We start from the raw sequence: 19,266 nt of genomic DNA, 5'->3' as shown, positions 1-19,266 counted from the left end.
ACTCGAGCTCAAGCTCGATGAGCTGGCAATTTAAAGCTCAAGCTCGAAAAAAATAAAAAATAATTATTTTATTTTTTAAAATATAAATAAAATAATATTTTTTCTTAATAAATAATAAAATATTAAGGATATATATGTAATTTTATACTTAAAATAAAAATATATATACTTAAAATAAAAAATAAAAAAATATATACTTAATATATATATATATATATATATATATACTCGAGCTTAATATTTTGAGCTCGAGTCGAGTTTCGCGAGCGGCTCGATTTGTTTGCAGCCCTAAGGATACCTCATGTGGTGTTCCAAGCCAACATAAACTATACATTCATTGATAAATAAATTGCTCGTTCAATTATGAAACATGCCGTATTTGAACGAGAGGGGTTAAATCCACACCCCGTCATACTAAATTCGCGTCCCATATATTTATTGGACAACAATAACTTCATCTATCAAATTTATTTGATTGTTCTTATGTAGTCCCTAGTAACATTTGTTGACAAAGCAAAAAAAAAAGAGAGAAAAATATTTTCATTTAGAGAGAATATATTTCAAAACAAATTTGGTACTCAATATTATAATATTTAAGCATACTTCACTTGGGGGAATTTTTTTTTTAAATTCCTATTGGAAAAAGTCACATCCTATCATGTGTATGTCAGCAAAATTTTAAAAATATTCGAAAATATTGAAAAATATTGAGAGTCAAGTCAAAAGTGTCACAAAGATACAGAAAGGTTTTTCTTTGGATCTTTTCGTTCAATATTAGGTTTTGAAACTTTCTTTGGAATCTAGTTTGAGTGTTGTTTTCCAATTTTTTTGATAATGGTTTATAATTTTGTTGACATACACAGCATGTATTTTTTTCTAGTAGGAATGAATGTGAAGAATTCCATTGAGTGTATTGTGATTAAATTTTATAACGTCAGATACCAAATTTGTTTTTGTGAAGTTTGAGTATCAAAATTACTCTTTTTTTTTCATACAATACATTCCATTCTACAACTACTCCTATACGGGGAAAGAAGGACCAAAGGGATCAAAATGGGAAATTCAAAGGAAATTGAACCGCCACAAACTCATTCGGGTGCCTATCAGTCTATGTACCTGCTGGCGAAAATTTTCAAGAAATTCTAGATTTTTTAGAATGCAAATAATCCCTTCCTCTACATCTAAGAAAAGCTTTAAATCTCTCCGTGGTGGCCATCTACTCCTAGTTGGTTGAGTACCAAAATTACTCAACGGTTAGTTTGGGTTTGAAAACTGCATTTTACTCTCTTCATTATTTACTCCAAGAAATATACTCAAAATAGAAATACTTAGCCGTATCTCAAATAACACAATTGAAATAACACAGCCAGGAGAATGAAACCCAGAAAGGAAAAATTTTTCCAAACCAAAAAAGAAAACCGCTCTTCTGACTATACCACGGGTAACTTGCCACGTGTCATCTTCTTCCTCTAAAACCCTTTGTAAAACCCTAACCTCCAAACTGTCCTTCCACCTTTTGCAACTGCAAAAACAATGCTTGACCATCATCGGCCATGGCCTTCTTCCGATCAATCCTTAAAACCCTAATTTCCCAATCCACGAAATCCCCGCTTCAAAACCCTAATTCTGTTTCTTCTTCTGCTAGAACCTTCGTCTCCCTCTGCTCCAGTTCCCAGTCCTACATATCCCATAATTCCAATAGTAACATTATCAAAAACCCATTTTTTCTTCGGCCCCATTTTCTCTCTCCTATCCCTTCGTCCACTTTTGGCCCTCTATTTCTCTCGTCGCCCCCTTGGAAGCTATCTCAATCCGCCACTCCCCTTCACCTCCAATGCGACGTCGCCTTGCTCAATCTTTCACCCAGGGTCCCATATGCCCTGAATAACATTATTACGTACAAACTACGGTTTCAGGATTTAAACAGCAAGGAGAAGAAATATAGTGAGGGATTTAATGGGTCCAAGCTTGATCATGCTGATTCTGATGCTCTGGTCAAAGTTACTGATAGCTATTTGAATCTTCCCAATTTTATTTCTTTCAGTCGATTAGTCTCCGGCCCACTGCTTGGATGGTATATTTCTTTTTCAAATTTGGCCCTTTTTTTAAATTCATGAATTTAATATGTTTGTTGGTTTTTTGATTCATGCGGAAAATATAAAATGTTTACGTGCTTTCGATATTGATGGTGAAATGAAGGGGAAAAACCACATTTTGCTGAAAATTTTATGGTAAAACTCAATTACAACCTTTTCTCTGTGATGTATCCAAGCATAATTGAACAAGATGGAGAAGTAAAGAATATTAATTTGTAAAAGTCCATAATTTTACTGCTTGCTAATTTGTTTAGTCGGATTTTAGTTGCTAAACATACATGAGAAAGTGGTCGTTCTAAGAAATTAGGATTGATTTCTCTTAGTGCAGTCCAGGCTTCAGGCAACCTTGAAAGACAATAATGACTGTTGGATTATGAACCTGCACAACATTTATCGGTTGTTTAGTAACAATGTACCTTTGCATACTACATTAGGAATCAAAAGTAGTATAGTGATCTTTGTTTTCTGCAATACTGATCCTCGATGAGGATATGTGAGTAATCCTCTATTACTGGGTTTTGTTTTGCTGCTTCCTCCTTTTTTCCCCCTTTTATTTATTATTTGTTTCTTGATCAGGTTTATCATAGCACATGGCCTTGAGGAACATTATATAACAGTTTAAGCCAAAATTTTAGCACTGAGTATCCCATTATTATCTCCTAAACATGCTTGTACTAGAATCCTTGAAAGGTTTATCTTCTCTTTGTGCGCGTGTTTGCATTTGCTTTGGCAAATAGAGTTGAAATATGATGTGTTGGGTTGGTACTATAGTATTTCAGTCTAGTTTGCTTATCATTGCATGTGGGAATAGTGTTATAGGAGTAAGATGCTTATTCAGTCACCTCTACATTCAGTCATTCAACTGTGCTCTTAACCAACAATTCTATTATTCAACTTGTCTTGTATATTTGGCCATTATAAAGTATTGTTCTAATTGACTTTGCAGGATGATCACCCATGAAATGTATCTTTCAGCATTTGTTGGTCTAGGTATCTCTGGTGTGACTGATTGGGTATGGGAATTCTAGTCTTGTCATTATTGGATGTTTGATACGAGGAGATGCCAATATCTTCTAAGTTTTCCAATCTTCCTTGTAGCTAGATGGATGCCAATATCTTCTAATTTTTCCAATTTTGTAGCTAGATGGTTACTTGGCCAGGAAGATGGGAATCAATTCTGTGGTGGGTTCCTACCTTGATCCTCTTGCTGACAAGGTAATAATCAACTTTTTCTGGGCTGCCCGATTACATTAAAAAATTTTAATATTGTTTTCCTTTTGTCTTACACTTCTAATAAATGAATGTGACATCTTTTTCACAGCATTACTTGGTTAGTGTAATTTTTCTCAGTATTTCATTGCATTCATGGGTGCAGGTACTAATTGGATCTGTTGCTTTGGGCATGGTTTATAAAGGTCTTCTGCACCGTAAGTGCGTAATTGGTTTCCTACTTGTATGTGCCTTTTTTGTCATTTTTTTTTAAATCGAAGAACTACTGATCAAATATCTAATGCCATTGGTAACATTGCAAGTAACAGTGTGGTGACAAAAAAATTACTCTTTTTCTTTTTCTAAAACAATTAGTAATTTATTTTCTGTATACTTAGTACCAAATAATTGTATGTCAGATATTCCCCTTTGTGTGATGTTAATTTTCTTTACAAAAAAGATGTCCACCTTTTGAGCTAGAAACTTTGTCAATGATATATTTATGCAAGTCTGCCAGTTATATGGCCAACTGATACAAGAGAAATTTCTAGGATTAAAATTAAATTTTTGAAGATAATATCATCCTTTCTTTAGATACTTATTCAATTGGTCTTTTATCTTTTGTAGCCGGACTTGTTGCGCTTGTTGTGTTGCGTGATGTTGCCCTTGTTGGCGGGGCAGTCTATAAAAGAGCTAGCAGTTTGCAATGGCAGGTGAGGGAGATCTACCTGAAGCTCTTTATGACTGAGCTGCTCTATCTTTGCTTGACACTATTGAGTTAAATTCTTGTAACAGTGGAAGAGTTGGTTTGATTTCTTCAACCTTGATGGGACTTGCCCTGAGAAAGTTGAACCTCTCTTGATAAGCAAGGTATGTTCATTTTCTCAGGCCTGGTTACTTGGTGAAAAAGATACAGCACAATAATCAGAAATCCATCAATTTAGTGAGAGCAGTTTGATATGCTTCTTCATGTCCTCTTTAAATGTGCCAAGAAGAGATAGGAAGAGGGAAGGATGGGTTTCTCATAACTAAAAGATGAAATCTCTATCTGCATCTTAGTAAGTTGTTTTCAGTGGCAAACCAAGGTCATTTTAAGCAGGGGAAAAAGAAAAGAGGAAGCTAACTGAGTCGGGATCTGCTTCTAGTGATTACTTAGCACACTAATATCATGCGAGGACGTGCGGGAAATTGTTAGGATGACTGTATTGGATCAGCTGTATATTGCTCACTTGATTCATCCTAAATATAAATTTTATTTCTTTTTAGCTAAGTTCTGATATATATGTTGACAGTTGAACACAGTTCTTCAATTGGTCCTAGTTGCTGCAGCTCTTCTGCAACCAGAATTTGGTAACGAGGAAACTCAGTCATACATTACATATCTGAGGTACTTTACTTTGTGGAAATAGTTTGGCATTTCATGTAGTAGAATTGTGTCATTTTACACCGGAATAACACTTGGCATGCTTCTCAGCTGGTTGGTTGCTCTAACAACTGTCGGTTCAACAGCCGCATATGGAATACAACACCTAAAGACTGGGTCCAAGTCAATGACAACTTCGTTGTAGACTAAATTTATGTGCTTTTCTGGTTCAGAGCAAAAGCAGAGCTGGAATTTTGTGTTTTTGCTTTTTCTTAAACAGAGTCGTGAGTTTATGTTCACTTTTCTTGTATATTTTTTATCTTTTTCTTTCTTTCTTTCTTTTGGAAGAGAAAGTAATGCTTCAGATGTATTTTTGTACTTGACAGAATCATTGTACATGAGAACGCAATATTTTATTTTATTTTTTTAAAATAAAACACTTTTTACACCTTTTGCTATATCCTCGAATTTACAACAATTAATGACAGATTAATATTCATGCTCGTATGCAATTCTCAGACTTGCAGCTTGTCAATAAAAGCGCACATTGCACCCAGAAAGCGGTACAAGGAGGGGACTGGGATGGCTTCTCTTCTTTCTTTGGCGAACAAGTAACCTAGGATTGTAATAATGAATTGACATTCTGGCATTTGTGAACCACTTGTCTCGAAAAGATGATTCATTCAGCAAATGATGCTCGTCCTGTAAGATTCTAATAAACCTCGCCGCTGGTTATAGGCCATTGAATTCCTCGAGAGTGAAAAGCTTTGGTTGAGAAGCACGAATGTTTATTCAGCTGAAAAGAACACCCGAATCGCAATGCATGATCCTACACATGCCACATTCAGCATAATTAATGCCCACACTAACATCAATCAGAGAGTACAATTGGAGCCTGTAAACATAGAATATCTCGTGAAAATTCTGAGTCCTTGAGCCTGTCTGAAGCCTAATACATATAGAAGCAGCACCGGTGGTACATTCATGTTATGGAAACGTATCTCCAAATGTATGCGAAAGGAAATATGATACGTTGAACTGCATTTGGGCACCATTTATCTCCAGCAGAGTTAGTTTAATTGATAAAACACCTTAATAAACTGAGCAACTGATCATAACAAAATTATCAAAATCAAAACTTGTCCGAGCTACCAGAACTGAGTAGAAAACTACAATTCTATCCAGACAAAAATTACGTACAAATTATTTCTAACTTGGTCTCAGTATGATCATCGTATGATGCAGAAGCAGATTCAATAGACTACCACCATGTTCATCCTGTCTACTTTGTCAATCCTTCTTCAATCTCAGTCCACCGATCAGCATTTGCTGAGAACTCCTTTTTTAGGTGCCCAATAATCTCCTTTGCTTCATCGACCTTTGAAATGCTAGCCAGACCCTCCACAAGCAACTTCATAGTCGTGAAATTTGGAACCCAACCCTTTGCAAGACACTCTTTACAGATCTTTAGTGCAGCCTCAAAGTCCTCACCTGTACACAGGAAGTAAACCAGAGTGAAATAGCATTCGCCTTCGGGTTTAATCCCACTCTTCACCATCCTCTCAAACAACCCTTTTGCCTCCTCCAAATCTCCCTCCTTACAGAACCCGTGAATTAAGTGATAATAAGTTACTTTATTCGGCTTATAGCCTCTCGACAATATACTCTCAAACAATGCTTTTGCCTCCCTACTCCTCTTTAACTTGCACAGCTTCTGAATCCTAATGTTATAAATACTAGTCCCAGGAGTTATGCTATGCTCTTCTTTCATCATCTTCAACACTTTACCGACATCCTCAAATTTCTCCTCCTCATAAAATCCCGCAATCATCGTCCCAAACGTTGTCCCATTCGGCTTAACCCCTTTCCTACCCATCTCAGCCAATATCGAGTAACAAGAACTCGACTCACCAGACTCACAAAACCCTTTGATCACAGTATTGTAAGTATCTAAATTCGGGACAATCCCATAAATTTTTGGATATTCCATATAAATCCGCTTCATTTCCTTGTAGTCCTTGGCTAAAACGCAAGAAAACAGCAAAGCATTAAGTGTTTTTACCGTTCTATCGAGACCCATCTCGTGCATTTCCTCAAACGTCTTGCGTGCATCAGCAACCATGCCAGCCTGCCCATACAGAACAACAAAATGGGAAATATATCGCTCGGACTTCATATCGGGCCGGGCCATGGACTCCTCGACAAAAGACCGAATCCCATTGAAGTAATTTAAGTCCCTAAGCTTGGAAATGGCTTTGGAGTAGGCGACGCGGTCGAGATGGGATTCCGGAGTCAGCGAAGCAGCGCGGCAAATGTCGAGTATTCGTTCTGGGTTCTTCTCGGCCCGAAGGAGAGAGAGCGCAGCCCGAGACTTTTCCTTGCTGGTCAGTGGGGTATTTGAGTTGGGATTTAGGATTGAGGTTGAGAAACGGCGGCGGTTTTGAAGCAGCAAGATTGATCGGAGCTTAAGGCGAAGGGCCATTGTGGGATCTAGGGCTCTAGGAATTCAGAGGATTGTCTTGTTTTTATGCGGGATTGGAGACTCAGGGTTTATGCTGGGGACTGTGGAGAGATTCTGAAAGCTTATCAAAGAATCGCGTCCATTGCAAATTTGCAATGAAACCCCAGCCTTTGCTCATATTTGCAATTTTGTGTGTAGGATTGATGGCACTCTACCATTTCTGTTGTGAAACTTTGTAAAAAAAAATGTTTATGAAACGATTTTAAATATGTTATATGTGCAAAATTTGAACAAATTTTATTGACATATCACCGAATTCAATCGTGATAATATAGCGTCAAGACTAGCTCTTTTTTAAAGTTAATCGCCTTTTTATTTTTTCTATAACAAATTAACCACATTTTTAATATCAACACAGCTATAAAGCAAAAAATTGTTATAGAAAATTTTTTTATAATACAATAAAATAGTAATCGTTCAAAGATACTCTCACATTACGATAATTTTTACTTAATTTCTAAACAAAGTGTTCTAAAACACATTCACTCAAAATAGGGGGAAAGCTGTAAGAGTTTTTCATTGTTAGATTCAGAGTTCGAATCCTGCAGCTGGGAGCGAGGGGGGTGGAAAAATCATATGTAAAAAAAAAAAACTCCACAAGTGTGAATGTAATACTAAAAATGTTCACACTCACCATAGATGTGTATCCATGCTCACTCTGAGTACCACTGTCCTCATTTGAAATTAAGTAAGAAATATCCCTCTTTAGGGATTATGATCCATCACTCTATTACGATGCTCCCATGATCCCATCACACTCTTTTAGCAAATTACACCGTCTTTACCATTTGAAGATTAATAAGATGAAGCCTAGGTCTTTTAGTATTTAAAAGTTTTCACTATCCAATGCACAGGAATAACTATATACTCTCCCTTAGGGGGGAAAAACAAAAACAAGCAACAACTATTTTGAATCAAATAACCTAAAATGCCAAAAATGACAAAGAGCAATGTCATTAAATAAAAGTCCTATAATTTTCAGCAAAGGACAAAATTCTGGACAACTCACCTAAAATGAACCTTGCTACAATGTGCTATGCTATCTTGTAAATCTGGTTCTAGAAGTTCACTTTCAGATTCTAAAAACCAATTTTCTTTTCTTTGCTTATTGCACCACAATACTTCTTGCCTACCACGAAATCATTGGTAATACTGCAGATTTTAACAAACCCACAGATAAATTCCAAGTAACTCACCTAGATTAGATAGAATTCAAAAAGATGCAATACTAAGTTCCTTGTGTTGCCATCTGGGCATTCAATTTAAGGAAAAGTCTGAAGTAACGATCGTTGTGATAACGAAACTGTTTTTACCTGATATAACAGGTAAAAACACTTTTTGCGACCATTTGATTACCTGTTGTACTGGTCATCTAAATAAAATAGTACCTAAAATTTTGGTTAGTAAGTTTTATATTAAAAGTAGTAAGTTAACTCAATAAATTAGTAACTTTTATGACTCAAAAAGTAAATTTGAATAAATATGGAACTTACTTTTTTTTTGAAGTAAATTACTACTCTATATCTAAATTTGAAGTAAATTTTTTACTCTTAGTATTAGTAAGTTTAATTTAAAAAAAAGTAAATTTTGTCAAATAATAAGTAAATTAAATTACTCAAAGTGTAAATTTCTATTTCTGACTGAAACTTATCTTTCAGGCATATACTTACTAGTTTTAATTAAAAACTTACTAAATTTAATATTAATTATTTTAATATAATATTTAAAAAAGTCGCTAAAAATTTTGATCTGTCACTAAAGGTAATAGAAACCTATAATAGCAGGTTTCTCTAATATCATTACCATAACTATAGGCACTATAGCATTGTCCTTTATTTAGATGACCGGTATAACAGATAATCAAATGGTCGCTAAAAATATTTTTATGTATTATTTAGGTGAAAACAGTTTCGTTACCGTAACGATCGTTACTTCAAACTTTTCCTAAGTTTTCTACACCATATTTATACTAGTATTTTGGAGGTACTTATTGCCCGTGCCTCCTGGCGCCACAACTGCAATCCATAAATTCCCAGATTGATTTCTCTTTTTTTTTTTTCGGAAACCCAGATTGATTTCACATGTAAATACACATATAATCCAAACAAACTCTCTCCCCACTACTAAACCAAAAATTAAAAAAAAATCCAAAAATCCAAAATTCAAATTTTCATCCACGCTCCAGTCTCATACATCACCACTTAACACTTAATTGGTCAGTGCCAATCACCGAAATCATCCATTGGTCCGTGAATTTCACCTAACATATCCGCGAGTGGTACCCTGCCGCCCAACTCAAGAAGATTAGCACAAAAAAGTCCCAGCGAATTTGGGCATTTTCATCATTCCAATTAAATTTGTTCCCATACGTAAACATATATTGGTAGGATTACGGGTTGGTGATTGTATCGCCTGGTTGAGCTTGAATTCAAGAAATCCCAGTAGAATTTCTGTCTATACATACATATAGGTGTAAAAGGGGAAGCAAAAAAAGTAGGATTTGTTGATTTTGGGGGGAAAAAATTGAAGGGAAAAATGGCGCAAGCAGTGGAAGAATGGTATAAGCAGATGCCCATCATTACCCGCTCTTACCTCACAGCTGCAATTGTCACCACCATCGGTTGTTCCCTCGAAGTATGTGCTTTTTTTTTCCATCTCATGTATTGGTTGATTTTATTGGTTTTTGTGGTTGTTTTTTTTTTGGGTGGAATTGGTGGCTCTTGGGGAAAGGGACTTTTGGATTTGGGATTTTTGTGGGTTTCGTTAATTGTTGGGAAATTGGGTTATTGGAGTTGTTGAGTTAGGGTTTTGTTTTCTTACACTGTACTTGTACATTTTTACACTCTGGTTGTGCATATCACAAGTTGAAATTAGGTCTTTTTGGGGTGATGTATGATAAGTGGGTGTGAATTATTGATACGGATTTGGACTGATTGCCACAATTTGATCAAATTTGGAGTCTGATTGCTTCTTTTTTGAACTTTCATTTTTTTTACATAATCTTCTTGGGGTTTTGATTGCAATCTTGAGGCTTTCTTTTGTGTGGTTGTTGCAGATAATATCTCCGTATAACTTGTACTTGAATCCCAAGCTGGTGGTGAAGCATTATCAGTTCTGGCGCCTCATTACCAATTTCCTGTACTTCCGTAAAATGGGTAATTAACTGTCAAAGTAGATGTGTACCTCATTTTGGTGAATATCTTAATTGTTTCTGCCAATGATCAGTGCTGAGGTGCTGTATGCTACGATGAGTCAAAAAGTCAAGTCAGTTTTGCTTTTGAAACTCGAGGGTGTTTAGTGTTGATTGCTGGATGAGATGTGCAGGGCAGCATGTAATTTCTTTTATGAGAAGTACAGGGCAGTCTGTAACTTATAGAATGGAAAAGGGTTGTAACATTTGCATTTTGCGGACCATATTTTTGGTTGTTTTCTATTAATCGTGTCAATTTAGTCTGAATGCCTTTTGCCTGTATTTGCTTCTTTATTACATTGGAGCTTCTGGCTTTTCCTAAGCTGTATGACATAGGATGTATTTTAAAACACAGACAGGCCCTGTTACAGGAGGCAATCAGATTTTAAAGTTGAATCTTAAGTTCTTACATCTGCATTTGCATTTTCTTTTTGAGAAATTTACAAGTGAGATTTGAAGTGTCTGCATTTTTTTAGGTTGAGCCTTGATGTATGGGATTGACTTATAGCATTGCAGTTGATTAGAATGCGAGTTTTTTTTTTTTTTGGGAGTAAATGTGATCAATTTTAGTTCCTCACGTTTATAAATATATGTCATTCTGATTTTTGCAGACTTGGACTTTCTGTTTCACATGTTTTTTCTGGCTCGCTACTGCAAGCTTCTTGAGGAAAACTCTTTCAGGGGAAGGACAGCAGATTTCTTTTACATGCTGTTGTTTGGAGCCACTGTTTTAACTGGAATAGTTCTTATAGGTGGGATGATACCTTATGTCTCAGAATCATTTGCAAGGATCATCTTCCTCAGCAATTCACTGACATTTATGATGGTTAGTTTACAACTTTTAGCTCCAGAGTTTGTCCTTAAGTTTCACATTTTTGTTTAAACTAATTTTTCTGGCTGTTTTATAGGTTTATGTTTGGAGCAAGCAAAATCCATTCATCCACATGAGCTTCTTGGGTCTCTTTACTTTCACAGCTGCTTACCTTCCATGGGTTAGTGATTCTTATAAATATCGCTTAGCATGGACATCCAAATTTATATGCTGTTGCCTTTTCCAAGTGGTCTCTCTCTCTCTCTCTAGGTCCTTAGTTTACCAGTAGAAACACGACTAGTATTCGGCAAATGTATTTTAGTATCTTAGACTTCGTCTTAGAAGATTTTTGCATTCATTGGGTTTTCATTTTTTAATCATTAGAAAAAAGTTAAGGTTGAACTAACTTATCCTCTTGAATCTCATGTTAAGACTTGCATTCTGATGGATATTCTAGAACATTAGGATGTTATAAATGAAACAGTTGTTGCTTCAATGAGTAACCATTTAATATGGTAGCTAACAGACTTGTGAAGTTGGATTGACATTTCTGTTACTTGACTTCGCAAGCACAAGCATCCCCTGAAGTTTTGACAACTTTTAATATCCATGAAACCCTTTAGTAAATTTTCTTGTTCACTTGATACATGTGCACTTTCTAAATGGTAATCTTATGGATTTAACACATTATACCTCTAAAGTGCTTTTGAGAGAGTACTTGGTCGAGGCTTATTACTGTTCATTTAATTCATCTTCTTTATGTTCTTCTAGTTTTTCTTTGCAGTCCTATTTCTGATTTGATTCCATTTACCGTCCTTTCTCTTGCAGGTTCTTTTGGGCTTTTCAGTGCTTGTTGGTGCTAGTGCTTGGGTGGATCTCCTGGTGAGTGTTTCTTTTTTTGTTGTGTCACCTTTTGAATATCAAACTTTACTTTGTGTAAGAGAGAGGAAAAAAAATCTTAAATGTATTTATCATTTGGCAAGTCAAAAATGTTTTTCTTTATTGTTTTGGAATCATGAATGAGGAAGCTTTATGTTTAGCTTATTCTTTTGGGATTTGTATCTTAGGTGATCATGTAAGCCATTTTAGTATGCTGCGGTGGTTTTGCTGATTGTGTACTATTCCTATAGTTAGCATGACCAAATTTGAATGCATTATTGTAGATTTATGGTTCTTACATGTAACAAACTTTTAAAAATTGTTTATATAGGGGGATTTTGCGCAACTGTTAAGAAAATAATAATGCTGGACGCAGGTGTTATCTTTAGTATTCAATCTCATATTACTTCCCATGGATAATATATTCTTTTAGGGGTGATGCAATCATCCATTGTCGGTCACGATTGTCAAGGATCCATGAATAAGGCTTAGTTAGCATGGGTAACAAGTAACATGTTTTAAAGCTTCAGTTCATTGATTCTGCTTTTGACACACCCTTCAGATATACAACTGGTTCCTGTTCTGTGTTTGAAGCTGTACTAATGTGCTGATTGTTTGATTTGTGCTTCAGGGAATGATAGCAGGTCATGCCTACTATTTTCTGGAAGACGTGTATCCACGAATGACTGGCCGGCGTCCCCTGAAGACACCAGCTTTTATCAAGTCTTTGTTTGCTGAGGAACCAGTAGTGATGGCAAGACCTGCAAATGTCAGATTTGCTCCGCCTCCAGTAGATCAAGTTCCACCAAATTGATCAGATAGCTGGGAGACTGGGCAATGGTACTGTTGATAATCTGCCAGGAGATTTTGTGGAGCGGCCCATTGCAGTAGTCATCTATCCTGTTGTCAGTGACTATGGTGTTTCTCTTTTGTCAAGTCTTTTTGTCTTCATTCCTTAAAATTGTTTGCTGGTGTCGCTGCTTGGCATAGAGTGGGTTTGAAGACGCTTTTTGTAATTTAGACCTGGAAAGGGTCATCTCAAACTAGTACAGGGCACTTTTCATGTGTCTATTGCAAATCAAAATAACTATATATATTAGATATGAAATATATCAGTTTTCAAGAAGAGGTGCTTAGGGAATGCATTTTGTTTTTGTTTCACATGTACATAAACATGAAATCGTTGTGCTTTAGACTCAGCAGCTCAGTGTCGCAATATCTTGTACTTGCACGCCCTCCTGCTTCAAGAAGAGCCACCTAAATAACGTTAACGTTCTCTCCAAAATTTTGATGCTGACAGATTACGGCCACACATTTTAGTCCTTCAGACATCAATTGAATGCATGGTTCATCACGAAAAATAAAAAAAATAAAAAAAATAAAAACAGAGAGAGAGAGAGAGAGAAATGCTTCAGAAATTTGTTTTCTACTCCTTGAAGCTCTTGCTAGCAGAGGGAGGTTGTGATCCTTCGCAATTTCTTTCCCAGTAAAGCAAGTGGCATGAAGCCACTCAAAGAACTGTACTACTATAAGGACATAAATCCGACCAGGAATAAGAAACAAATTGACCAACTCTGCAAGAACAGTACAGTATAACATACAGAAAATACAGTCTAATCTGTCTTGGGGGAAGACTACAAAAGTTGAGAGATTCTGGAGGCAATATGTTGTATTACTTTGGAACAAGAGAAAGCATCCTCAGCGTCAATATTACAAGAAATTAATTTGACCAGCCAACCCAACTAAATGCATACGATGTCACTCGAGTACAATTTCCTAATCTCCAAAAACTAATGAAGGAACCACCCTATGGAACTCAATCAAAATAGTTGCCTTCAACCAGGCGTTGAAAAAGAATTCATTGACATCAATTACCCAAACCACTATCTTAACAACAGCTATGGATATATTTCTGGCTCCACTGTTCTTGTTCAGACAAAGCTAGCTTTTAATTCACAGCCACAGCAAAGGATATGATGAATTACCACAAATTCCAACCTCGCTAACGGATGGGATGATATTGGGCTGATATTCTTTTGGGAGGTAGCTTCCTCAGGATGTAGAGCACAAGAGCCGAAGGAAGAATCTCAACCAACTGTTTTTACCAACAAAAGCAAAGGGAAGGGAAGCAAAATTAAGAAGAAGAAGCAGGGACTGAGTACAGGAATAAAAATTTCAAGTGCACCGACATAAACACTCAACATGGCCAAATACTGAATTACACATACAGATATATACTATGCATTCATATACACATGTATGCACCCAGTTGCACACAAACATACATATCTGCAAAGCAAATTGTTGAAATACACCGTACCATGTAATATATCAGATTCAACACAGGATGATTCAACACGTCCAGTGATGCATCAGCATCAAAAGCAGATAGCACAACCTGCATAGAGATCAGTGATATGGCTGAAAGGAGTTTAAAATAAACTGCAAATCAGCAGAAATGCCCAAAACCAGCAAGAAGTAACACAGCAGATAATGATATCCAACTATCAGATGTACTCTAAACTCGAGTAAAGCATGTTTCTTTTTTTGGTTCTCAGTTTCATTTTAATTCTACAAAGGGTTAATTTCTAGTCACTGTGGAACTTAAGGAAGAGATCCAACCCTGAGGAGAGTCTAAGTACCTCTCAAGAAGCTTTGTCTACACTTTACAAATGAAAAAACAACCCTTGTCTTCCTATACATAGACATCAAGCAATCTCTTTTGCACTTAATTAGGTCATCTTCCATAATTCTATTTACTAGTAAAGGCCAGCTCCAGGGAAACATTCACGTGGTCTAAGTACAGAAATTCGTCCTTCAAGATTTTGTGTGAATTCGCATGCACATTTTGGTCAAACACAGTTTAGGCTACTATTTCTTTCAAACAATGCATATAAATAACATCCAAAGAAAATTTCATTAAGACAGACTCGACAATGGTACTAATGCTTACAGAAGTTATATGTTAAAAAAAAAAGGTACTGACAATTGAATATTGAATTAAAAAAAAAAAGGCAAAGGATCAAATGGTGAATACGTAAATAGAAGATACATCAAAGTAAAGATTAAGATTGTTCCAACATATTGAATTAGGTATTTAATGGGTTAAATAAACAGAGTGATAACTTCTAGATTACTTGCACAAGCAAGTACTCCTCCTTTGGTCGATCAACTGGCATAAATAATGTAACGTTAACTCCCAAAATTTGTAAAATGTGCTCTTGCCAACATCAGTGGTGGCAAAGAAAAATCATAGACTTTGAAATCAAAAAAGAAAAAGGTGGAAGTTTTCAGTCAAAACACTAGTCTACCAACATAAAAGTAGGACACTGATTTATAATCTACAACCAAGAAAAATAAAATAAGAGCAATAAGAACAAAATAGATATGCATATGAATAAACAATTACTAAAATGTAGAACTCAATATATTGCAGAAAGCAGCCCATGAGCAGATTAAAGCTTACCACGAGACACCTTATAAGGAAACAAGTGAAGCATATGGCCGTCACAGATCCAACCTACAATTGGGAAAAGTGTCAGGCAACAAAAGCATCTTATATATAGAAACAGGGTACCTTGAAACTGGAATATGTTAAGAATTTCACAGGCTCTTTACAGACACATCATTGGAGCAATTAACCACATGCAGCTTACTCTAACAGCATTAATGGAGTGCCACAAAAATGTTTACTGTAGATCAATTATTGCTAGTTGGCTGACCAGCATAGATCTCTGTTTCCCTTCACGGGAATGCAGCTCCAAAAAGATATCATATGCAGATAAAAAATTGTTGTAAATGAAGTTATTTTTCCTTTTGTCTGCAAGATACCTATAGGGAGTCATGTTCAAGTTAGTCAAGTTGTAAAATGTCATGAACCAAGTATTTCATTCATAAACAGGGTCAAGCTACACGCAGGCTCTTAAATAGCATGCTTTCCCACCATATACAGAGCCAATGTACAGTGTAATATCTTGGAACACATCAGAGCCACAAGTTACTCTTTTGCCATTGTGAACAAGTGCAGGCCCATGCTTTGCCATTGCACATGAATGTAAAGCTTATTTTCAAGTCAAGAAGATGCCAGCCTATGGTACAATACTTTTTTCTGTCTTGAACAGACTATCATAATTAGTAGTCAAAGCAAAAAGACACACGTCTGCAGTTCCTATGGAAAAAAATTTCTTGCGGTTCTAAAGCTACTCTGTAAACATGCATTTCCACATATCTTATGGTGATATATGTTAGTCAGCATACCCAGGAATCACAAGCATCATGTTAAGAACCTTTTCAAAGAAGCGCTTTCATGTGAATCCAGCCCTTTTCAAACCAATTTAATGCAATAATTTCCTGGATAGGCCAATTCTCATAGGATAAGGATCAGGTTTAGGGCCCTGATCCTACATGAGTGAGAATAGCTCACTAACATTACCCAGAAAAAAGACAAACTCTAAAAGGTTAAAAGAACAATGCACAACCTTTTGTGAATAGTAGCATTAACATCAATTCCAAAAGGATAGGTTTTGCAGCTCATCGAGGAAAAAAAATGCGGTCTTTGAAATCTCTTTTAAAGGACAGTAAAGAAGTTACAAGGACTGGATCCATTTCATAGATATACAGGCACCATAAATACACCTCTTATTAGCTAAAGACTGCAAGAACTCAAACTATATTGCTGTTCTTGATGTTTTAGCAGTTCCTTGTTTGGGTTGTTTCTTAAACTTACTATTTAAATTAGGGAAATGATACCCACATGCCCTTTTTAGCATCTTGCACACCTTACTGAGCATTTAGAATACAAGACATGCTTGTCATTTGACTTGCATACCATTCAAAGGGCAGGTGAATATCACTACCCTCAACTTAATAATTGGAGATACGTAGTATTTACTGAAACATTTTCTCTGGATCACACTTTACCGCTTCTTGAAACGTATTCAATTTCAAATGTCTCTCAATGTCAAAGTCAGGAAAAAGTAAACAATTCACAGAATACCCAATTATTCTACACTTCCAGGCAATATCTAAGCCTGGAAGCATGCCACTGGATCCAGATGATGCAAATGCAACTGACATGACCATGATAGATTTAGTTATCATCTTATTCAATTAGTATTTGGTGTGTTTTTGTATTTTAAACTCGTACACTCATGCAACTACCAATAGCAGGAAAAACAAAATGAATTAAAGAAAAGGGGACAAAACACTAGATTACTAAACCATCGTATAATGTGGATCCTGTACATTATGGAAGATAAAGTGCAAACCTCATGAAGTTTCTTTCTTCTCCCTTTTGATTCTATAGGAAAGCGTCTTAGCATGAAAAATAACCTGGTTGAGTAGAATGACAAATTCAACAGGTAAAAAGTTTGAGAAATTAAACAAAAATGATGAGACATATTATCTCTGCAGTGTGCAAACTAGAAGAACATATCATCTAAGATAAACACAGCAGAGTAGATGTTGAGACTGTTTACCTTCCTCCATAGAATAGGAAACCAAGTGCTGCTATAAATGACACCACTGCCAAAAATGGAGAGACATTAGCAAATGGCAAGGCAGGAGAAGCAATATCTAACGAATAACAAACATGATGTCTTCATTTATTTAGTCAGGTACAAAAATGATGTTTTCTGAGCATATACAATAAATGGTTATCAGAATAAGATTGGACAGCATGAAACTTACCTGCAATAAATATCTTCCCAATGAATTCAACTACGCTATTATCATGAATCCAGAGGTAAGCCCAGATACAAACCTGATTTGAAAGCATTTTAGTATTGAATTTTAAAGAACCAAAATGGCTACATAAACATGCCTATAGCAAGTTTAAGACAACAAGTGCGTAAACATAAAGTCTAAAATGGTTTGATGTCAATGAATGTCCTGTTCCAGATCATACTCATGCAGCCAGAAAGCAAGAGTACAATGCTCTACTCATATACTAGGTTGGAAGAAGCAAGCAGGTAAACCATTACTACTTTGCACATTACCAATGTCCAGATAAGTATTCAAAACTAAGATTCATGATTCCAAGCATGTCTGCGAAGGTACTATGACTATGTTGTAAATGGACATCCAACAATAAAAAGATATACATGTCATACAAGTACAACAATTAGGTGAAAGGATAAACTTTAAACAGAACCAATCAACATACTTTTTTATGCTCTTATACCTAGCTAACAACCACCAGAATAAAATTAACAAAAGAGTACAAATGGGGAATTCATTAAAGGAAAAGTACATGTGGACTTCAAGTGTGGAGAATAACAGAAAAAATAAATGCAATAAACCTGTAAGAAGTATATTCCACAGTTGATGGAGATATAATAAATCCTGAGCTTATCAGTTGGCAAACTTCTGGCCTGCACATTTAAAAGGACAAACAAGTGAAAAAATGCCAATATATATATATATATATATAGAGAGAGAGAGAGAGAGAGAATCGAGAGTCATAATTTGTAATTATCAAGTGATTGCATAAGTCTTCACATGCCTGGTGATAAATCTCGGCCCAAAATAGGACAAGAAGTGTATATGTTGAGAAAAAGAGTAGCCCAGGAAGATCCAAGAGTACAAAAGTCAGAACCTGGTCCAAGATCAGATGGTGATGAGCATTAAGCAATAAAAAAGGGTACCTATTGCAGAAGCCAGTATGTTTCCGTTTACATATTTTCATCTTCTTAAACTACTTGAAGGCAACATGTCAAGGACACATAAAAGAAATAATATAGAGAATTGCTATTTATAAATATTTCCATTTAAATCAAATGGTGGCGGCTAGCATCACGACTTAGTAAATTACTGGCATATAAAGGTTACAGGACAGCGAGCAGGTTTAATTAGTTGTCACAAGCTCTCATTCAAGAATTGCCTCAAAGTGAATGATCAGAAGAAATTCTTAAACTCTTACCAATCAATTGGAGGAAAGAAGTGAAAGGAAGACCACAGGACTAGAGTTAAACGTAGCAAGTATAATGATTCAGCAAAAAAAAGAAACACCAAGAGTTTTACAAGCAACTAATGCATAAGTGTGCTGGCAATATTTCTAACAAGGATACCAACTCACCTTAGGATGCAAAAGAAATATTTTTTTGTGAAACCCAAAGACGATAGCACGCACTGAAAAATAAAAAGAAACATGTTAACCTTTAATAGACATCAAAACTAAGTTAAAACAACCTTCTAATT

General features: G+C 35.8%; 4 protein-coding genes across 4 annotated transcripts in view; 2 read left to right on the top strand and 2 right to left on the bottom strand.

The window, feature by feature from the left end:
* The first annotated feature begins 1,419 nt into the window (after nucleotides 1-1,419).
* LOC113783433 (cardiolipin synthase (CMP-forming), mitochondrial) lies at nucleotides 1,420-5,126 on the top strand. Its single transcript, XM_027329566.1, has 8 exons — nucleotides 1,420-2,074; nucleotides 3,043-3,109; nucleotides 3,237-3,311; nucleotides 3,472-3,523; nucleotides 3,933-4,018; nucleotides 4,101-4,175; nucleotides 4,598-4,692; nucleotides 4,780-5,126. Exons 1-8 carry the CDS (start codon nucleotides 1,554-1,556, stop codon nucleotides 4,871-4,873), a joined length of 1,065 nt encoding a protein of 354 aa, XP_027185367.1. The 5' UTR covers nucleotides 1,420-1,553; the 3' UTR covers nucleotides 4,874-5,126.
* A 420-nt stretch (nucleotides 5,127-5,546) lies between these two features.
* LOC113783432 (pentatricopeptide repeat-containing protein At1g61870, mitochondrial) lies at nucleotides 5,547-7,230 on the bottom strand. The gene has a single exon (XM_027329565.1). The coding sequence runs from the start codon at nucleotides 7,148-7,150 to the stop codon at nucleotides 5,951-5,953; it is 1,200 nt and encodes a 399-aa protein (XP_027185366.1). The 5' UTR covers nucleotides 7,151-7,230; the 3' UTR covers nucleotides 5,547-5,950.
* Nucleotides 7,231-9,346: 2,116 nt separating this feature from the next.
* LOC113783107 (derlin-2.2) lies at nucleotides 9,347-13,268 on the top strand. The gene is made up of 6 exons (XM_027329145.1): nucleotides 9,347-9,823; nucleotides 10,245-10,344; nucleotides 10,991-11,205; nucleotides 11,288-11,371; nucleotides 12,019-12,072; nucleotides 12,701-13,268. The coding sequence occupies exons 1-6, from the start codon at nucleotides 9,725-9,727 to the stop codon at nucleotides 12,881-12,883; spliced, it is 735 nt and encodes a 244-aa protein (XP_027184946.1). The 5' UTR covers nucleotides 9,347-9,724; the 3' UTR covers nucleotides 12,884-13,268.
* Nucleotides 13,269-13,708: 440 nt separating this feature from the next.
* Nucleotides 13,709-19,266, bottom strand: part of LOC113782008 (tobamovirus multiplication protein 1-like) — a 20,246-nt gene continuing 14,688 nt past the window's right edge. The window contains exons 3-11 of the mRNA XM_027327923.1: nucleotides 19,145-19,197; nucleotides 18,572-18,664; nucleotides 18,369-18,440; nucleotides 17,758-17,830; nucleotides 17,547-17,592; nucleotides 17,337-17,400; nucleotides 15,536-15,589; nucleotides 14,390-14,467; nucleotides 13,709-14,164 (exon numbers count right to left, since the gene is read on the bottom strand). Of these exons, the coding sequence (XP_027183724.1) occupies nucleotides 14,072-14,164; nucleotides 14,390-14,467; nucleotides 15,536-15,589; nucleotides 17,337-17,400; nucleotides 17,547-17,592; nucleotides 17,758-17,830; nucleotides 18,369-18,440; nucleotides 18,572-18,664; nucleotides 19,145-19,197 (626 nt within the window). The 3' untranslated portion in view covers nucleotides 13,709-14,071. The remainder of the gene's footprint in view (nucleotides 14,165-14,389; nucleotides 14,468-15,535; nucleotides 15,590-17,336; nucleotides 17,401-17,546; nucleotides 17,593-17,757; nucleotides 17,831-18,368; nucleotides 18,441-18,571; nucleotides 18,665-19,144; nucleotides 19,198-19,266) is intronic.

This window comes from Coffea eugenioides, chromosome 9 (assembly GCF_003713205.1).
Source record: "Coffea eugenioides isolate CCC68of chromosome 9, Ceug_1.0, whole genome shotgun sequence".
In the NCBI taxonomy this organism is placed as follows: Eukaryota; Viridiplantae; Streptophyta; class Magnoliopsida; order Gentianales; family Rubiaceae; genus Coffea; species Coffea eugenioides.
The sequence above is the reverse complement of the archived record's forward strand: the minus strand, read 5'-3'. Positions and strand labels throughout refer to the sequence as shown.

Bases quoted from the DNA above. Each gene is read 5' to 3' on its own strand.
- LOC113783433 (XM_027329566.1), top strand. From the start codon at position 1,554: ATGGCCTTCTTCCGATCAATCCTTAAAACCCTAATTTCCCAATCCACG. The intron at 3,110-3,236 runs GTATGGGAATTC...CCAATTTTGTAG, and splicing joins TCTCTGGTGTGACTGATTGG to CTAGATGGTTACTTGGCCAG. The intron at 4,019-4,100 runs GTGAGGGAGATC...TTCTTGTAACAG, and splicing joins CTAGCAGTTTGCAATGGCAG to TGGAAGAGTTGGTTTGATTT.
- LOC113783432 (XM_027329565.1), bottom strand. From the start codon at position 7,150: ATGGCCCTTCGCCTTAAGCTCCGATCAATCTTGCTGCTTCAAAACCGC.
- LOC113783107 (XM_027329145.1), top strand. From the start codon at position 9,725: ATGGCGCAAGCAGTGGAAGAATGGTATAAGCAGATGCCCATCATTACC. The intron at 9,824-10,244 runs GTATGTGCTTTT...TGGTTGTTGCAG, and splicing joins CCATCGGTTGTTCCCTCGAA to ATAATATCTCCGTATAACTT. The intron at 10,345-10,990 runs GTAATTAACTGT...TGATTTTTGCAG, and splicing joins CCTGTACTTCCGTAAAATGG to ACTTGGACTTTCTGTTTCAC.